We start from the raw sequence: 15,061 nt of genomic DNA on the forward strand, positions 1-15,061 counted from the left end.
TTTTCCATTTTACTATCAGATATGTTATTATAGGTGTGACATTCTGTTCTTTGGGGAGTCTGAAAACATGATTGCCAGAAGGACCTTAGAGATCTAACCTGACCTTGATGTCTCAGACAGAGTGACCCCGGCCCAGAGAGCAGAAGCCACTGCTCACTGACTCAGCTGGCGAGTGGGGAGCCAAGGCTGCCCCAGGCCAGCCCGCCACTCCTTAAATTCAAGCCCTCTGAGTGCCAGTGTACAGCTGAGCCCATGATGTTCTCCTGGCCTGGAAAGTTCTTTTGTGCCAAGTTTATGCTTTTTTGGACTAAGGCAAGCTTTGTAGGACTCCACTGAAGGTGTGCCGTTGCCACTCCATTGACAAGGAGCCAGCCATTCCATATTTCTGACTCCGGGCACTTCAAAATACCCTGGGCAGGAGAATTTGGAGGAACCCATCATCAATTAGTGAACATTAACCTCTTAACAGTCACTAGATGCAGATTTGATATTGAATTACCCTTGGAAGATGCATAAGTTCATCAATATCGGCGGCCACAATGTGCCAGGTGTTGTCCTAGATATTTGGGTCTATAACAGGGGAAGAGAGGGACATGGCTCAGGCTCCAGATGTGCTCCAGCCTGGAGGAGCTGAGGCGTCCAGAGGGCTTCTCCTTCCTGCTTCACTGTCTGCCACTCGTCCCTGGGAAGGAGAACCGGCAGGTGACTCCTGAACTGGCCGACAGGAGACCTGGTTTAGAAATGAAGGTTCTGTTCCCAGCTCCGCCACTGTGTAGCCTGCATTGCCAGCTTCCCGACTCTTAGGGCGCGTTCACAGTCAGGTCTGTTCATCATTCAGCAAACGTACAGCGCACACCTATTTAGTCAAGACTGTGCGCTGGGCACCCAGGTTGCTCCAAAGGTGGCTAAGGCCTGGCCCAGCCTCTAGGGGTTATACTTTGGTGGGATAAACAGCAATACTAATATCTACCCTTCAAACAAGCAGAATTATAAGTGAGTGTAAATAAATGCCAGGGGCCACGGAGGACTCAGTAAATTGTTTTGAATAGGAGTGGAGGGAAGCTTCTCAGACCTGGTACTCAGTAAGCCAAGCCTTGAGGGATGGAGAGAATCCCAGGTGGGGATGAGCACAGATAGCACCGCCCAGCCTAAGGAGCAGAAGGAACAGACACCGGAACCCTGTCATCCAGGATAGCTGTCGGGAAGCGGGCCGGAGGGAGAGGCTGGGTCCAGGCCGCCAGTGCTGCTTAGAAACCTTCAGAGGGTTTGGGAGGCACGGTGAGAAAGAACATATGTCTGAAGCCTGGGAAGGGTCTGGGTCTTGAGTGGAAAAATGTTAAAAAGAAGGAGCCTAAGAAGGAAGAGATGTGATCCCAGGAGGTGAGCTTAGCAGAAGCCGCTTTTCCTGAAACTCCTCCTGACACTCAACTTCCAAAGCTGTTGATCCCGACAGCATGTGGCAGGTGCGTCTCTAGCGATTTTCCGATTCCAGCCTGTGGTCGGCCTTTTTACTTACTGGCCTCAGTCTGGTAGGCCAGAGTGGGGAGACGGCTGGCAGATGCCACCCTCTTGAAGTCTATTTGCTTAGTTTGGAGAAATCCTGATTGTTGGTGTTTATTTGTTCCATTACTCAACAAATATTTATTGAGTGCCCACCAGGTACATACCAGGTGTTTTAACAGTAAAGCAGAGGAGGAGAATGATGGCAGTGTAGAGATGTCCCAAATTCTGGAGGTTTTGGAGACCTAATTCATTCTTTTAAGTCTGGATTCTTGGTGCTGAATTCCCCTTATACAAGGAGCTGCTCTCCTGCTGATCTGTTTATGGGCTTCTGTCCTAGATGCCTTAGGGCCACGTGAGCTGCCTCAGAGGATACACTCCTGGTGGCCAGCAGCTGCCAAGCAACTCACATGTGCTGGGTGGGCTCCCACTGACGCTCCTGGGAGCCCAGTCCACCAGCCTCCCCACCTGGCGTCCTCCTCGGCAGCCCGCCCAAGCCATGGAGGCCCCGGAGGTCCCCGTGGGCTCGCTGATTGACTTTGGGACTGAGCCATCTGCCTCCTCGCCTCTGGAGACGCTGCCACCAAAGCTGCAGGATGGGGACAGCTCCCAGGGTGACGGTGCTTCAGAGAGTGAGACCACGGAGTCAGCAGACAGCGAGAACGACATGGGCGAGTCACCCTCACACCCGTCCTGGAACCAGTACCGCCGCTCCTCCTCCAACGAGTCCTTCTCCTCCAACCAGAGCACCGAGTCGGCCAAGGACGAGGAGGCCCTGGAGCTCAGGGAGTTCATGCGCAGCTACGTGGAGAAGATCTTCTCCGGGGGGTAAGCCCCTGGGCCCTGCTCTCAGCTCTATCCCTGAGCAGGCTGTTCCATGGCCAGGGCCTCCAGTCCCTCACCAGCCAGCGATGGGCCTCCCTGGTGGCTCGCGACTCCATCCTGGGCTGCAGATAGGACCACCTGGGGAATTTCACCCCTTCTTCCCCCCCACCCAGTGCATCGACCACTCCACTGACACCCTGCCCACACCGTGGCTGAATCCAAGAGGACACTAGTTTTGCTTGCCCAGTGTCTGAGCACTCTCAGGTTAGCTCCTCGCTGGCATTCGATGTCAGGGTCATACTTCTCTAGGGGGCCGCAATTACTAGCTGACATTAAATTTAGGTGCAATATGAGACAAGGTTTCAGTGACCCATGCCCCTCGTGATTCTCAAGGGAAGACGAGCCTTAAGCAGCTGCCAGGATGGGGACCCTTCCTCTCACCTCTTCCTGTCTTTCTTTCACAGCCCTTGAAGGGGTAGGTAAGGAGCATGAACAATTGGAGCAGCAGGAAGCAGAAGTGGGAGTTAGATTGTAGATAGAGAAGCAGGGAATCTGTGGACAGGCTTCTAGCTCTTCTATCCTCATGTGTTAATATCTCAACAGAGGCAAGGGCGGGGGAAACAAACCCTGATTCGTGGGTGTAGCTGTCTACTGGTGGCCTTGCGTCATTCACAGCAGCACGTTCAGGCTGAAGGTCTTGCTACTGAGACTGTCGTCTGTGGGCCCGGCGCATCAGCATTACAGGGTGCTTGTTAGAAATACAGTCTTGGACCCCATCCCGCCCCAGTGAGTCCAAGTTTTTCTTTTAATAAGGCCTCTAGACTCTTTGCACACATGATCCGAGACACTCTGGATGAAGGAGAAATGTTATAATTTCCTTAAAGCAATAAGAATTTCTGACTGTTGACACTTTGCAAAGTACATTATTTTTTATCATGATTTAGGTCCCTCGTTTGTGAACTGGCAAGGCTGGTGCCTGCCTTTTTCAGGTGTGCTTTGATTTTCTATGAAGTTAAAAAAGGGATAAGTTCAATGATAAGCCAAATCTTTGTCCAAAAAGTACGTTTATGTTTGATGTTGAAGGCATTCTGGGAGAACAGTAGATGGAGCTTCCTACTTATTTTGTTTGACTAACACTGAAATTAGTCAGCTTTCTTTGAGCACACGCAGTTAATGAAAAGGGGACAAAGCCCAGAAGCTTGCTAATTTGCCAGGAAGGCAGGTCTGTGTTTGCAGCAGACTGTTGGCGGTCTGGAACACGGACAGCTGAATCGAATACATTTTCAAGAACATTCCAAAAATCACTGCGAACGGCTGTCAAATTCTCAAATTTCATCTGGTGTTGGTATTTGCGGATAAATGAGACCAACATGTTTTCTACAGAACATTAAATAAATGAAATATTGCATGAGCCAATCAGCCTTAAGCCCCTTGCTCCATTTTTGTCAACATTGAATTTGGAGTAGAGTAGTGCCCCCGCGAAGAGCGATCAGAAGCGGTTTGAGATCAGTGAGCACTTTGTCCACCCTGGAGGTGGTGACCTTCTGGGGTCCCCCTTCTCCACCCCTCACACACACAGCGAGATTAGGAGAGCAGACTGGATTTTCACAAACTCAGAGGAATAAGCAACCATGCCTTCCTGATTAGTGGGAGGTGCCATCAGAGCTGTGTGTCCAGCTGACTTGAATTCAGTGGGAAGATCCACGCTGCCTGCAGCAACCGAAGATTAGTGGGAGTTGGATGACCTGGAGAACCAAGCCCCCAGAGGTTTGGAGGGTTGGGTTTTGTCACTCTTACTAGTTCTGGGACTTCACCGGAGGCTGGAGGACAAAGGGGAAGGAGCGTAGGCTCTGGAGCCAGGAAGTCTGGACTGAGTCCCCATTTGCAGCTCCCCAGCTGTATCCGATCCTCTGAGCTTGTCTCCTTATCTATGAAATAGAAGTAATACTGTTTCTTCACGGCGTTGCCGAGAGGGAGAGATGAGCCGATGTAAGTCAGGCTCTGTACTTGGCTGGGGTACAATTCCTATTAGTTCCCCTCTTTCCTCTTCCCCCTACTGTAACCTCTTTTGTCGCAGAAGATTGAAGGTTGTCGTTTTCCCCCCTTGCTCTTTTGTTCAGGGAGGACTTGGACCAGGAGGAGAAAGCCAAGTTTGGCGAGTACTGCAGCAGCGAGAGTGGCAAAGGCCGGGAGTGGTTTGCTCGATATGTGAGCGCCCAGGTAAGGGCAGGTGCTGGGAGAAGTGCCCAGGTAAAGGGAGGTGATGGGGGAGTACCCGGGTAAGGGTGGGTAGGCTTGCCCAGGTAACGGGGACGGGCTCGTGATAAGTTGCATCCTCTCTCTCTCTTTAATTCCTCCACTCTGGAGAAAAAGTCAAGGGCAATGACCCGACAGAAAAAAATAACACTTACCTAAAGATGTTCTGAAAAGGCCTACTTAGAATAGTGGGAAGTAGGAAGGAGTTTATTTGGATGCCCCACTGGAAAGGAATGAGTGAGCAAACTGGCCTGTCGATCACATGAAATTCCAGAAAAGTTAGTTTTTTGTAAAGGCGAGCCTGTGGGCTATTATGTCCATGCATATTTTTATTAAATAACCCACAATATTCAGTTTTTGTAAAGATAATATATGGAAGACGACAGCCATGTAAGTTCAGAAAAGAATTATTTTATAAATATCCAGTTGATTTTTTTTTTCTATAAAGTGGCTTAAATTCCTAGTTTTTAAAGTATTTTTGTCACAATTTATTCTTCAAAGAAAAATTAGAAAATGCAGATAGCAAAAATAGAAAAACTACTCATAAATCTACAATCCAGAAATAGCCAGTGTTGTCATCTTGGGGTTTTGTCCCTCCATACAGTTCCGTGTGTGGGTGAGAGTGAGAAGTTCCTGGTTTTTAAAAATCTCACAAGGAGACACAGGAAAATGTCTGCCTGTGCTCTGCCAAGTGCGGGTTGTGTGCCGGGTGCCAGCACCCTGCCGGGGTCCTGGTTTCTGCAGAGCAGGCGAGGCTGTTACGGTCCTGAGCTTGCATCCCAGCTGTTGGGAGATGCTCGGCGTGGTAAGCCCACAGCCTCTCTGAGATGCAGTGTGTCTCTGCCACCTGGTTGCCCCGGTGACGTGTCTGCTCTCTTCCTGGTCAGCGCTGCAATTCCAAGTGTGTCTCAGAGCCGACCTTCTACCGCCTGGTGCAGTCTTTTGCAGTGGTCCTGTTCGAGTAAGTAATGCTGTTGCTCAAAGCTTTTGTCCTATGGAGCTTGTCTTCCGTCCCTCCCCTGCCCCACGATAACCTGGTTGTGAGTAACAGCCAGCACGAGTCATCAGCTCACAGTTGCTGTGATACACCCAGTAGCAGCTAAAGGGAGAAGTCGTGACCAGCATCTCACGGAAGGGAGTTAGCAAGCGGTCCTCACCGGGCATAGCGATTAGAGGAGCACAGCTGGGTGTGAGTAAATTCTTCCACTCAGGTTCCCGGGACAGGCTGTGATTATACACGGTTGGCCTTACCCTCCTCCAGCAGAGATCTGGAGTTTTCTTGATTTTCTGTTGTGAAGTATTTCAGACTAAGTAACCTCCCACTTAATGATATGATTGGATGGCATAGCCTGCCCTGAGTACAACCTTGGCACTGCTGGAGCCAAGGCATTTCATCACACAGGCATTCACAGATAAAGTAGGGTAGTGGATGGGGCCCCTCTGCCCCAAGTGGCCGTGGGAGGCAGGCCATGGGACTCACGGGGCTCTCCATCAGAGGCCCCGTGGCTGTAGGACTGCCAGACCTGCTTCAGACGTCTTGAGCTTCCATGAGAGTGGGTGACATGTCCTCCAAATACGAATCTAGGGGACACATCTCTGCTTGCGGGGAACCAAGCAGTGGCTTTAACGATCCAGGCAGAGGGGGCAGATCGTGGGTTAGAAAAGGAGGCGTGGAGGGAAGCCCCGATCCGACCATCCCTGAGCTCCCGTGCCCCATCTCCTCAGTGTAGCCTCAAAGCAGGTCCTTGTCCCATGGCTTATGCCATGGACATGCCCCCCCATCCCTATGTCCATTTCGTCCTTCCCTTTCTCATCCCAACGGAAATGTAGCTCTTCTCTTCAGTTTTAATTCCCCTGTGTCTCGGTGTCTCCTCACCTTTCTCGATCCTGCCACGAACCTGGGGCATATACTGGAGGAAAGTGACCAAAAGAACAGAAAATCGGTGTGTGTCCTGCACTTGCTCGGATTATCCCAAGTTCAGGATACACTCACGCTGGGGGGAGTCTGAGTGTGCCCCCGCCCCTGGCTGGGAGCACGTCAGGAGCCCACGTAAAGCGGCCCCCAGGTTGTCTTATACGCAAGATGCTCTCGGGCACTGAAGATACTTCAGCTTCTGCACAGTCACATCTGTAGGAATTTTCATTTGCATAGATCGCGCTTGTCCCCCATGGTAATATAACTTATCTAATTCTCAATTTTTCTTTGAATTTTTCCTTAAGTAAATAAAATTGGGAGAAAAATTAAATTCAAGTTTCAACCCCGCCAAACCACAAAATCTTCCCATTACTTTGTCTGTGAGCATATATATTTTCGATTACTCGCAAAAACAGAAAACTTTGTAATATTTTGAAAGTCATTAATTTTTAAAACATGAGTTTTATCATTTTTAGTTGATTAGTATTTTTAGCTTTTACTTTTATTTAGTCTTTTATGGTTTTATTAATAGTTTAGTTCTTTAAATTTATTAGATCAGCTTTATTTTAAAAGATAGACAAAAATGGCCCTAATCTACTATCTAGATCATTTCTGTTGACTTCCATCTTTAAGTAATGTTTGTCCAAAGTTAAAAACTAAATAGAAAAGAAAAATGCAAAAGGAAACAGGACACAAAAGTACAGAAGCCTGACGTGAAGAGGGAAGCCTTTTTCGCACACCCTTTTCTCTCACTTTGGATCCGTCTCCCAATGAAAACCACTGTTAATGATGCACACATATCAGCAAATACATATTTTTTCAAAAAAAATTCCATTTACATATAGTTCTGCATGTGTAATGGCTGTATATATAGTATTCTGACATATCCGTGTACCATAATTTATTTAACTCACGCCCTTTTGATGGCATTCAGGTTATTGCTCTCCATTTTCTTCTCATTCGTTGTGCTGCAGTAGATAGCATCATAGCGTTTGTGACTATAACAGTACAAATTCCTGGTGGCAGACAGGCCCTCTTTTTGAAGTTTTCCCCTCTCTTTTTGTTAGCTAAGTTGAATGGATCTATGTGTGTCTCATAATCTTAATATAGAAAGTATGTTGTAACATAGGCAGTATAATTCTTTACATTTCTAGAACATTTTTTAGTGTATTAAAGGTTCTGGTATGCAATACTTTGATTTTCAGCAAGTGACATAGGGTAGATAGGTATACATATTCCACCCCTGGGCCAGGAGCATCCGAGCATCAGCTTCACAAGGGAGTTTGTTAGAAATGCACATTCTCAGGCACTACCCCAGGCCTACTAAACCACAGACCCTGCGGAGGGCCCAGCAATCCACCTCTTACCGTGCCCTCAAGGTGATTCTGATGCTGTTCAAGTCCAAGCACCACTGACTGGAGTGTAGCCTCTAACTCATTAATTCCTGAGAAGCAGGGGCAAGAGGGCCACTGGCTTCGACCTCAGACATTCCTGTGCCTAGGGTTGAGCATCTGAGGCCTGGGCTGTTCTACCTTAAAAGCGAAGGAGGCCACACTGACGGACGTGAACTCCTTCCTGCCCAGAATGAGACCCAGTCCTTGCCGTGTGCTTGTGGGTCACTCAACTAATTGAAACAAGGGAGATCACTTTTGTTGCTTCTCCTACATAGCATCTGGGGAGTGAGGTATTAATTTAGACATGTTCACAAAGTATTTTGGTCTCGTTTCATGAACTTGCAGTGAGAAAATTGCCAATCGACCTTGCTTCTTATTTCAGGTGTCATCAGATGGATGACTTTGGGCCTGCCAAGAACCTCATGACCATGTGCTTCACTTACTACCACATCGGTAAGACACGGGGCAGTGGTGGTGGTAGGGGGTGGGTGTCGCCGTGGAAGGCAAACTTGAAAACTCAAGACTTGTCAACTTCTGACATGGCATCAAATCAGGATTTCTTCCCAATTAAAGGCAAAGTTGTGAGGCTTCCAGGAAACAATGGAAACTGGTGTTAGGGAGGGAATGAGCAAGGAGTGAGATCCCTGACACAGGGGAAGACACGGTACGAAGGAAACCGCCAGCTGTTGGAACGTAAGACGATAAACGCATCCAGCGGGACGTTTCATAGACGGGAGTTGCTAGATGTGAGGACATCAGTTTCAGGTTTTTGCAGAACATGACACAGGGCTGGCGCTGAAGGGAGGTGCGAGGAGCAGTGAGATCTCAGGCGGGAACGCGTTCCCGGGTATGGGCCGGAGAGGCCTTCGCGAGGAGTGCAGACTGTTCTCTACGCCGAGGCTCTGACAGCTCTTCTGGCTCATTCCAGTGGAACTTTCTGGTACATTGGAGCTTGAGGGCTCCCTGTGTTAAGATGCTACAGCCGTCCCTTTCAGGCCGCCATGAGGAGAAGGCTGCCGGGGGCCTGCACACGGCCTTGAGCTGGGTCGGGGCGGGGCCCGCACTGGCCTCCCTGTCCACCCTTTCTGTGACCCACAGGTTTGCTCTTACAGTGTGTCCCAGGCCCTGCAACTCAGCTTTGGCCTCCCCTCACTCCCAGCAGCCCACCGTCTTCACACTCCTCAGTTCTCTTGGCATTAGCTGGTTTGACTGCCTTAGCTTGGCCAGGCCACCACTGGGCAGGTCCTCGATGCCGGGCCACTCACTGGCTGCCTTTGGGTCAGCTGGGAACCCCTTGTCCAACCCGCGGCTCTGCCTTCTCAAAGAACAGCTCGATGCTGCTTGTCCGCGTCAGATGTGTGTGCAGAGCAGCTTAAATTAGTAGGAGACACTCAGCACCTTCACCTACAGAGAGCCCTTTCACCTGTAGGGGCATCTCACCTGAGGAGGGCACCTTTGATCTGTAGGAGGTGCCTTGACCAATAAGGGGATGATTTGACCTAGAGAGGGCTCCTTGGCCTGTAGGGGTGTCTTGGCATGAAAGTCTGTACACCGCCCTTAGAAAGGTTCACCCCTTGTTCCGCCTCCACTCATACTCCCCCACTCTCAGAGCACCCTCTTCCTGCCACCTCCCGTGTCCAACACCCTCCATTTCAGGTCCCGTCCAGGTGCCATCAAGCCTGTCTGGAATCCGCACGCCTCCCACAGCTCATTGTCCCCTAGCCCTTGGCCCCACCACTGCGTTATTGCTTTCTGTCTTATGCTCTTGCACTGTGTATATGTTCATTGCTCACCTCTCTTCTGGACTATGCGCTTCTTTGGGGCTGGATCCTTGCCTGTTTCTTCGTTAGCCCCCCGTGGCACCTGGCTGACTTCTTGTGCACAATCGGTGCTTAGTGACTGCCTAGAGAGAGACGGTGACCAGGCCCCTGTCTTCTCCTGGGCATCTCTGAGCCTTTTGCTTCTCACTGCCATGTCCAGCTATTGCAAAAGGAGATCTTCCCATGACCCCAGCAGCTCCAGCAGCTAACAGGAGTTCCTTTCTGCCCTCCGTTGTTGCTACTACACAGTATGGCTCTTATTCCAGCTCTCTCTCCTTCTCTGTCTGTAGGTAAACCACACCTGCTCCCCTCAGAATCCAAGGAGAAGCCAGCAGGGAGCATCGACTCCTATTTGAAGTCTGCCAACAGCTGGTTAGCGGAGAAGAAGGACATTGCCGAGCGGCTGCTGAAGAATACATCGGCCAAGACGGAGAATGTCAAGGGTTTCTTTGGGGGGCTGGAGACCAAGCTGAAGGGACCCATGGTCAAGAAAAATGAGTAAGTGTTGTCTGGTGTGCATTCCTGTCTGACTGGGGAGGGCCAGGCGCACAGGTATGACGACAAATGGCGGAGGCCACATTAAGCCTGGAATGACGAGGAGGCCTTTGCCTGGTAACAGAAGAATTTGTTCACCCTGGCGATCTTTGGGGCCCAAGAGCCGTTCCCAGAAAGCACAGCCGCCAGCGCAGCTTAACTCCACGCCCCCCAGAGTTTTCTAGAGTTTCCAAACGCCATTCTGTTTGCGGAGGTGCAGGGATGTCCCCTGTGGGTCCATGTTTTCTAGGACAGATGAGGAGCATATGGAAATTGTCAGTTGACAGGAGGGAAATTACAAACCCTCCCTTCTCCTTCCTCGTCTAACTGTGGCAAGAGTTTGTACCGAAGGCGCAAAGTAGACTCGGGAGAAACCACCGTCCCCAGGATAGCAGATCCCCCACCGAAACTTGGGAACCTTATAGCAGGCGTGTGGAAGCTAAAGCGTCTACAAAGAGAGGGGACGTGTCAGCAGAAGAGCCCTGGGCCCAGTGCCAGTGCCAGCCACCCTGGGGTCACCTCCGATGGCTTGGTTACAACCAGCTGACTTGGCTTGGTTCTTTTTCTGGTCCGCATAGTTCGGAAGTAGAGAAAATGGCACAAAGAAGCCTAAGTTTTAAAAGACCAGCAACTGACAAATGTAGCGATGTAACAGAAATTTTTTAGAGAAAACCACATTAAATGTACACGTTGTTTATGAGACCGAATCCCGTTTCAGCGGTGTCACATGGTTTCTCTGAAAGAGTATGGGGGTCACATCGTCACTGCTGTGGTTTCTCTCCCCCAGGGAGGACGAGAGCAAGCCCAAGGACAAGCCGCAGAAGACCGGTGAGTGCCTCCCAGCTCTCCAGCCCTGGTGACCCAGGTCCCTGCAGGGGTCTTAAACCAGCCCACCTTAACTAGCAGCAGCAGCAGCAGCAGCGAGCAGGTCAGGTCCCTAACCATCCTGGGGCCCCACAGCTTCTGTGGAGCAAGGCGCTGCTGCTGGCGACTCCCCAGTTGCTCTCAGCCCCAGTCTGTTCTCTACTGAGCTTCCTTCTCTAGGGGGAGGGTGCAGGACCAAGCTCCTTATCCCAGAGAAGGCAAGTAAAGTATGGTGGGGGTGTGGGAGCCTCCCAGGGAACACCCCCACCCCCCCCCACTTAGAAGAGGTCCTCATCGCCAGGTGTGAAGGGCGTCGTTGTGGGCAGGAGATGAGCTGTCATGCAATTTCAGCTGTGAAGATATTTCCATGGTCTCTGGGGAGAAGCAGTGACTATCAGGAGTGTTGTCATGGGGTTTGCCCACATGTGGGTGTAACCAGAGCCACGCTCAGCCTCTCCCACCCTCCCACAGTGACCGTGTGCAGCCCAGAGGAGGAGAGGAAGGGGGAGAAGATCTACCTGTACACGCACCTGAAGCAGCAGCCCATCTGGTAAGGCCCTCCTCCTACCTGTGAGGCAGCAGTCGCTGCACCGTCGTCTGCATCGGAGACAAAGGTCACTCATGCCCGTCAGGATAGCCAAAATAAAACAGACGAACGATAGCAAGGGTTGGTGTGGACGTGGAGAAATCGGAACCCTCATACACTGCTGGTGGGGTTGTCGGAGGGGGCAGCCACTTTGGAAAACAGTCTGGCCGTTCCTCAGAAGGTTAAACAGAGAGTTACATATGACCCAGCAATTCTGCTCCTATGAATGTACTCAGAACAATTGAAAATAGGTACTCGAGCAAAAACTTGTGCACGTATGTTCATGATAGCATTATTCATCACAGCCAAAGGTAGAAACAACTCCAATATCTATCTACATGGACGTTGGACGTATGGACACACAAAATGCGATAGATCCAGGCCATGGAATAGCATCTGTCGTACACAGGAATGAGATGCTGAGACCTGTTCCAGCGCGGGCGAACCTGGAACACGTTCTGCTCAGTGAAAGAAGCCAGACCAAAGACCACCACACAGGGCCCGACTCCATGTATATGAAACGTTCAGGACAGGCGAATCCCTGGAGACAAAGTCGATTAGCGGTTGCCAGGGGCTGGGGGCGATGGGGAATGAGGGGTGACTGCCAGTGGGTATGGGGTGTCTCTCTGGGGTGATGAGAATGTTTTGGAAATAGTGGTAATGGTTGCACAACTCTGCGAATATACTAAAAACCACTGAATTGCATACTTTAAAAGAGTGAATTTTACGGTTATACGAATTATATCCCAATAAAGCATATTATATGTATGAAGGTCGTGGTTGAAGTGAGAGGCCAGTGGTCAGGGAAAGTCTCGCCCTCTGCCTTGCTCTGTGGCTGGCCGCATGTGCTGCTTTAAGCCCTCCAAAGCCTCTCCATCACCATATTTTTTTCACTCACGGTCGGCAGTGTACCAGCACCTGGAACCCAAAGGGTGTCAGACTGCCCCTCTCTGCAGATCATGGTCTAGCCCCGGGCGGACTTGGCCACGACAAAACAAGGCCCCTGTGAGGAATGTGGCCAGAAGGGGCTGGACTGGAGCGTTCAGATGCCTCTGTTGCGAGGCCCCACCCGAGCTGGGACAGGTTCAAGAGGAAAGAGGGAAGAGGAGAGCTGACCAGCCCTGGTCACACCTGTTCCGTGGTTTTCGCTCAGCCCCTCTGGGCCTCGACTTGGGGGCTGTCCTATCCTCTGCAACAGGGCAACAGCCCTTAAGGGCTGGGTGATGGATATTGTAGGTTTTGCAGGCAACCGTTCGACTCTGCTATCAGACAGTATGTAAGTGAATGGGCAGGGCTGTGTGCCCATAAACCTCGGTGGACACAAACAGGCAGCTGCTGGGTTCGGCCCACCCACCAAATTGGTAGTTTGCTGACCCCTGATCTTCTTCACGTGTTTCTTACTGTGCGTCCCTGTAAACGTTTGCTCTCCGCACATGGCCTGTCCCTGCCACGCTCCCATTTATGTTACTAGCACCTATTCTAGAAAAGCATGTCTCCCCGAACCCCCTGCTTTCTCTCAGGAGCCTCAATGGGAAACAGAGACGTGGGAAACGGCCTCCGTCTACACCCTGCCCTTGGCGGCTTCGGCTTTGACCTGACGAATCCAGGGCTACCTGCTCCACCTCACCTTCCTGCATCTCACCTTGGGAGGAATGTTCAGATATGTTCACGATGCTTGGCCCAGGGAGACACCTGATTTAGGATAAAGGCACATTTATCGCATTTTCTCTTCCCAGCGCTACCTCCCCGAGACTTTCAGAAGCTCATCCAGAGGTGGCAGGAAACTCCGCTTCCTCATCCTTCGAGTGGGCCAGGAGCTGCCTTCCCAGTCTTGCTTGGAGAGAACTGATGCGTGTCTCTGTCTCGCAGGCATACGCTGAGGTTCTGGAACGCAGCCTTTTTCGATGCCGTCCACTGTGAGAGGAGAAAGCGGTCCCCCACAACCAGGTAGGGGCAAAGTCTGGGCCCGCTTTCCTCGGGGAAGAGGACCTGGGAGCACTTTCTTTTCCCGTTTCTGAAGAGGAGCGCAGAAGAATGGCTGAGTCCAGGCGTCTGTGTTTCTCCTTCGACCCCGTGTGGCCCCGGTGCCCTGCAAGCTGCCTGAAGGGTCTGGGGTGCACAGCTTCATGGGCGGGCGGGGATACTCGGCTTGCATGAGCGCTTTCTGTTCTGGGGCTCTGGCATGATTTGGTCTGACCCTCCTAAGAATGCAGACTCCCACTGAATGAAACCGTCAGGACCCCCTCAGAGCCACTCTGCCTATTGGCTGTATGGAGTCAGAATCCCGAGCACGAACCACTGGCACAGGATCCTGGGGTGCGGGGTTGGCCGTCACCCCTATACTTCGCTCTAACATCAGAGAAATGCAGTTGCTGCTTTCAACTTACTCCTCTGGCTGCAGCCTGAACTTAGCTCTGCAGCTTCGCTGAGGGTGAACTTGCCCCTTCCGAAGACCTCTTTGGTAAACCGTTTCACAGAGCACGTGGCGGCAGTGAGTGGCTGGCGCTGATGCTGTGGGCTGGTGCTCAGTTCTCTCTCTGGCCACAGCAGGCGAAGGTTGCTGTCCGCTGCACTCGGCACTGGGCAGGATGGGGACAGCAGCCCTTCCAGTCCTGGGCGCCCCCCCACCCCCGTTGGCCCCACCAGTCCTGGGACTCTGAAGCCTCTGAATCTCTCCTCATTAACGAAACAAATCCCCTCTTCTCTAACACTGGGGAGACCCCTTAACCTTTGTCCCTGGCAGGACAGAGAACAGATCCTGCTGTATAAGACTTCAGTCCACTAGCACGTGGGCGAATCTTAGGTGGAATCTTTCTGTCGGGGGACAGCTAAACCCTAATGGGGCAAGATGGCCTGCCTGTACCCTGCAGCAGTCAACTGTGTCTGCTTCCTGGGGAGGCAGAGGGAGCACCTGGTGGGAGGGGACACTGACACTCTTCCCGAGGACTCTAGAGAGAGGACTCTATGCTCTGCCAGGAGACGAAACTGAGAGAAATGCTTAGATGCTCATAGGTGAACGGGTTCCTCTTGTTGCTTAGCGCTCAAACTCCTAGGAAACGGATTTATCTCGAGTACCTGTCTCTCTCTGTCCTTCTCCGTTTCTGCCTGTAATAACCCTCCTTCTTTCGCTTGTTCTCTTTTTCCATTCACATATCTTGCATGACTTTGACATGTTCCTCTGTTGACCTGTTTCTGCTGCCGCTCCAGAGGGGATGCTGGAGAGGAGGAGAAGAAGAGGTGTGTGTCCACGTGACTTTGTTCATGTTACAGTGCTGGGGGTCCCTTCCAGGGCCACCTCAGGGCGGGGGAGGGCCGAGCCCAGACACAGGTGCAACTCAGCACCAGCTGCCGGTGGCAGGGGCATTCC

At 51.3% G+C, this 15,061-nt stretch overlaps 1 protein-coding gene across 4 annotated transcripts in view; it reads left to right on the top strand.

The window, feature by feature from the left end:
• Positions 1 to 15,061, top strand: part of KIAA0513 (KIAA0513 ortholog) — a 118,714-nt gene that overhangs the window by 95,837 nt on the left and 7,816 nt on the right. For all 4 annotated transcript variants that reach the window (XM_025042761.1, XM_025042762.1, XM_025042763.1 and 1 more), the window contains 8 exons: positions 1,841 to 2,328; positions 4,446 to 4,545; positions 5,469 to 5,542; positions 8,273 to 8,343; positions 10,001 to 10,208; positions 11,032 to 11,072; positions 11,580 to 11,658; positions 13,564 to 13,641. In XM_025042761.1, the coding sequence (XP_024898529.1) occupies positions 2,000 to 2,328; positions 4,446 to 4,545; positions 5,469 to 5,542; positions 8,273 to 8,343; positions 10,001 to 10,208; positions 11,032 to 11,072; positions 11,580 to 11,658; positions 13,564 to 13,641 (980 nt within the window). In that variant the 5' untranslated portion in view covers positions 1,841 to 1,999. The remainder of the gene's footprint in view (positions 1 to 1,840; positions 2,329 to 4,445; positions 4,546 to 5,468; positions 5,543 to 8,272; positions 8,344 to 10,000; positions 10,209 to 11,031; positions 11,073 to 11,579; positions 11,659 to 13,563; positions 13,642 to 15,061) is intronic.

The sequence above is a fragment of the Pteropus alecto genome, unplaced genomic scaffold (genome assembly GCF_000325575.1).
Source record: "Pteropus alecto unplaced genomic scaffold, ASM32557v1 scaffold7, whole genome shotgun sequence".
Taxonomy (NCBI): Eukaryota; Metazoa; Chordata; class Mammalia; order Chiroptera; family Pteropodidae; genus Pteropus; species Pteropus alecto.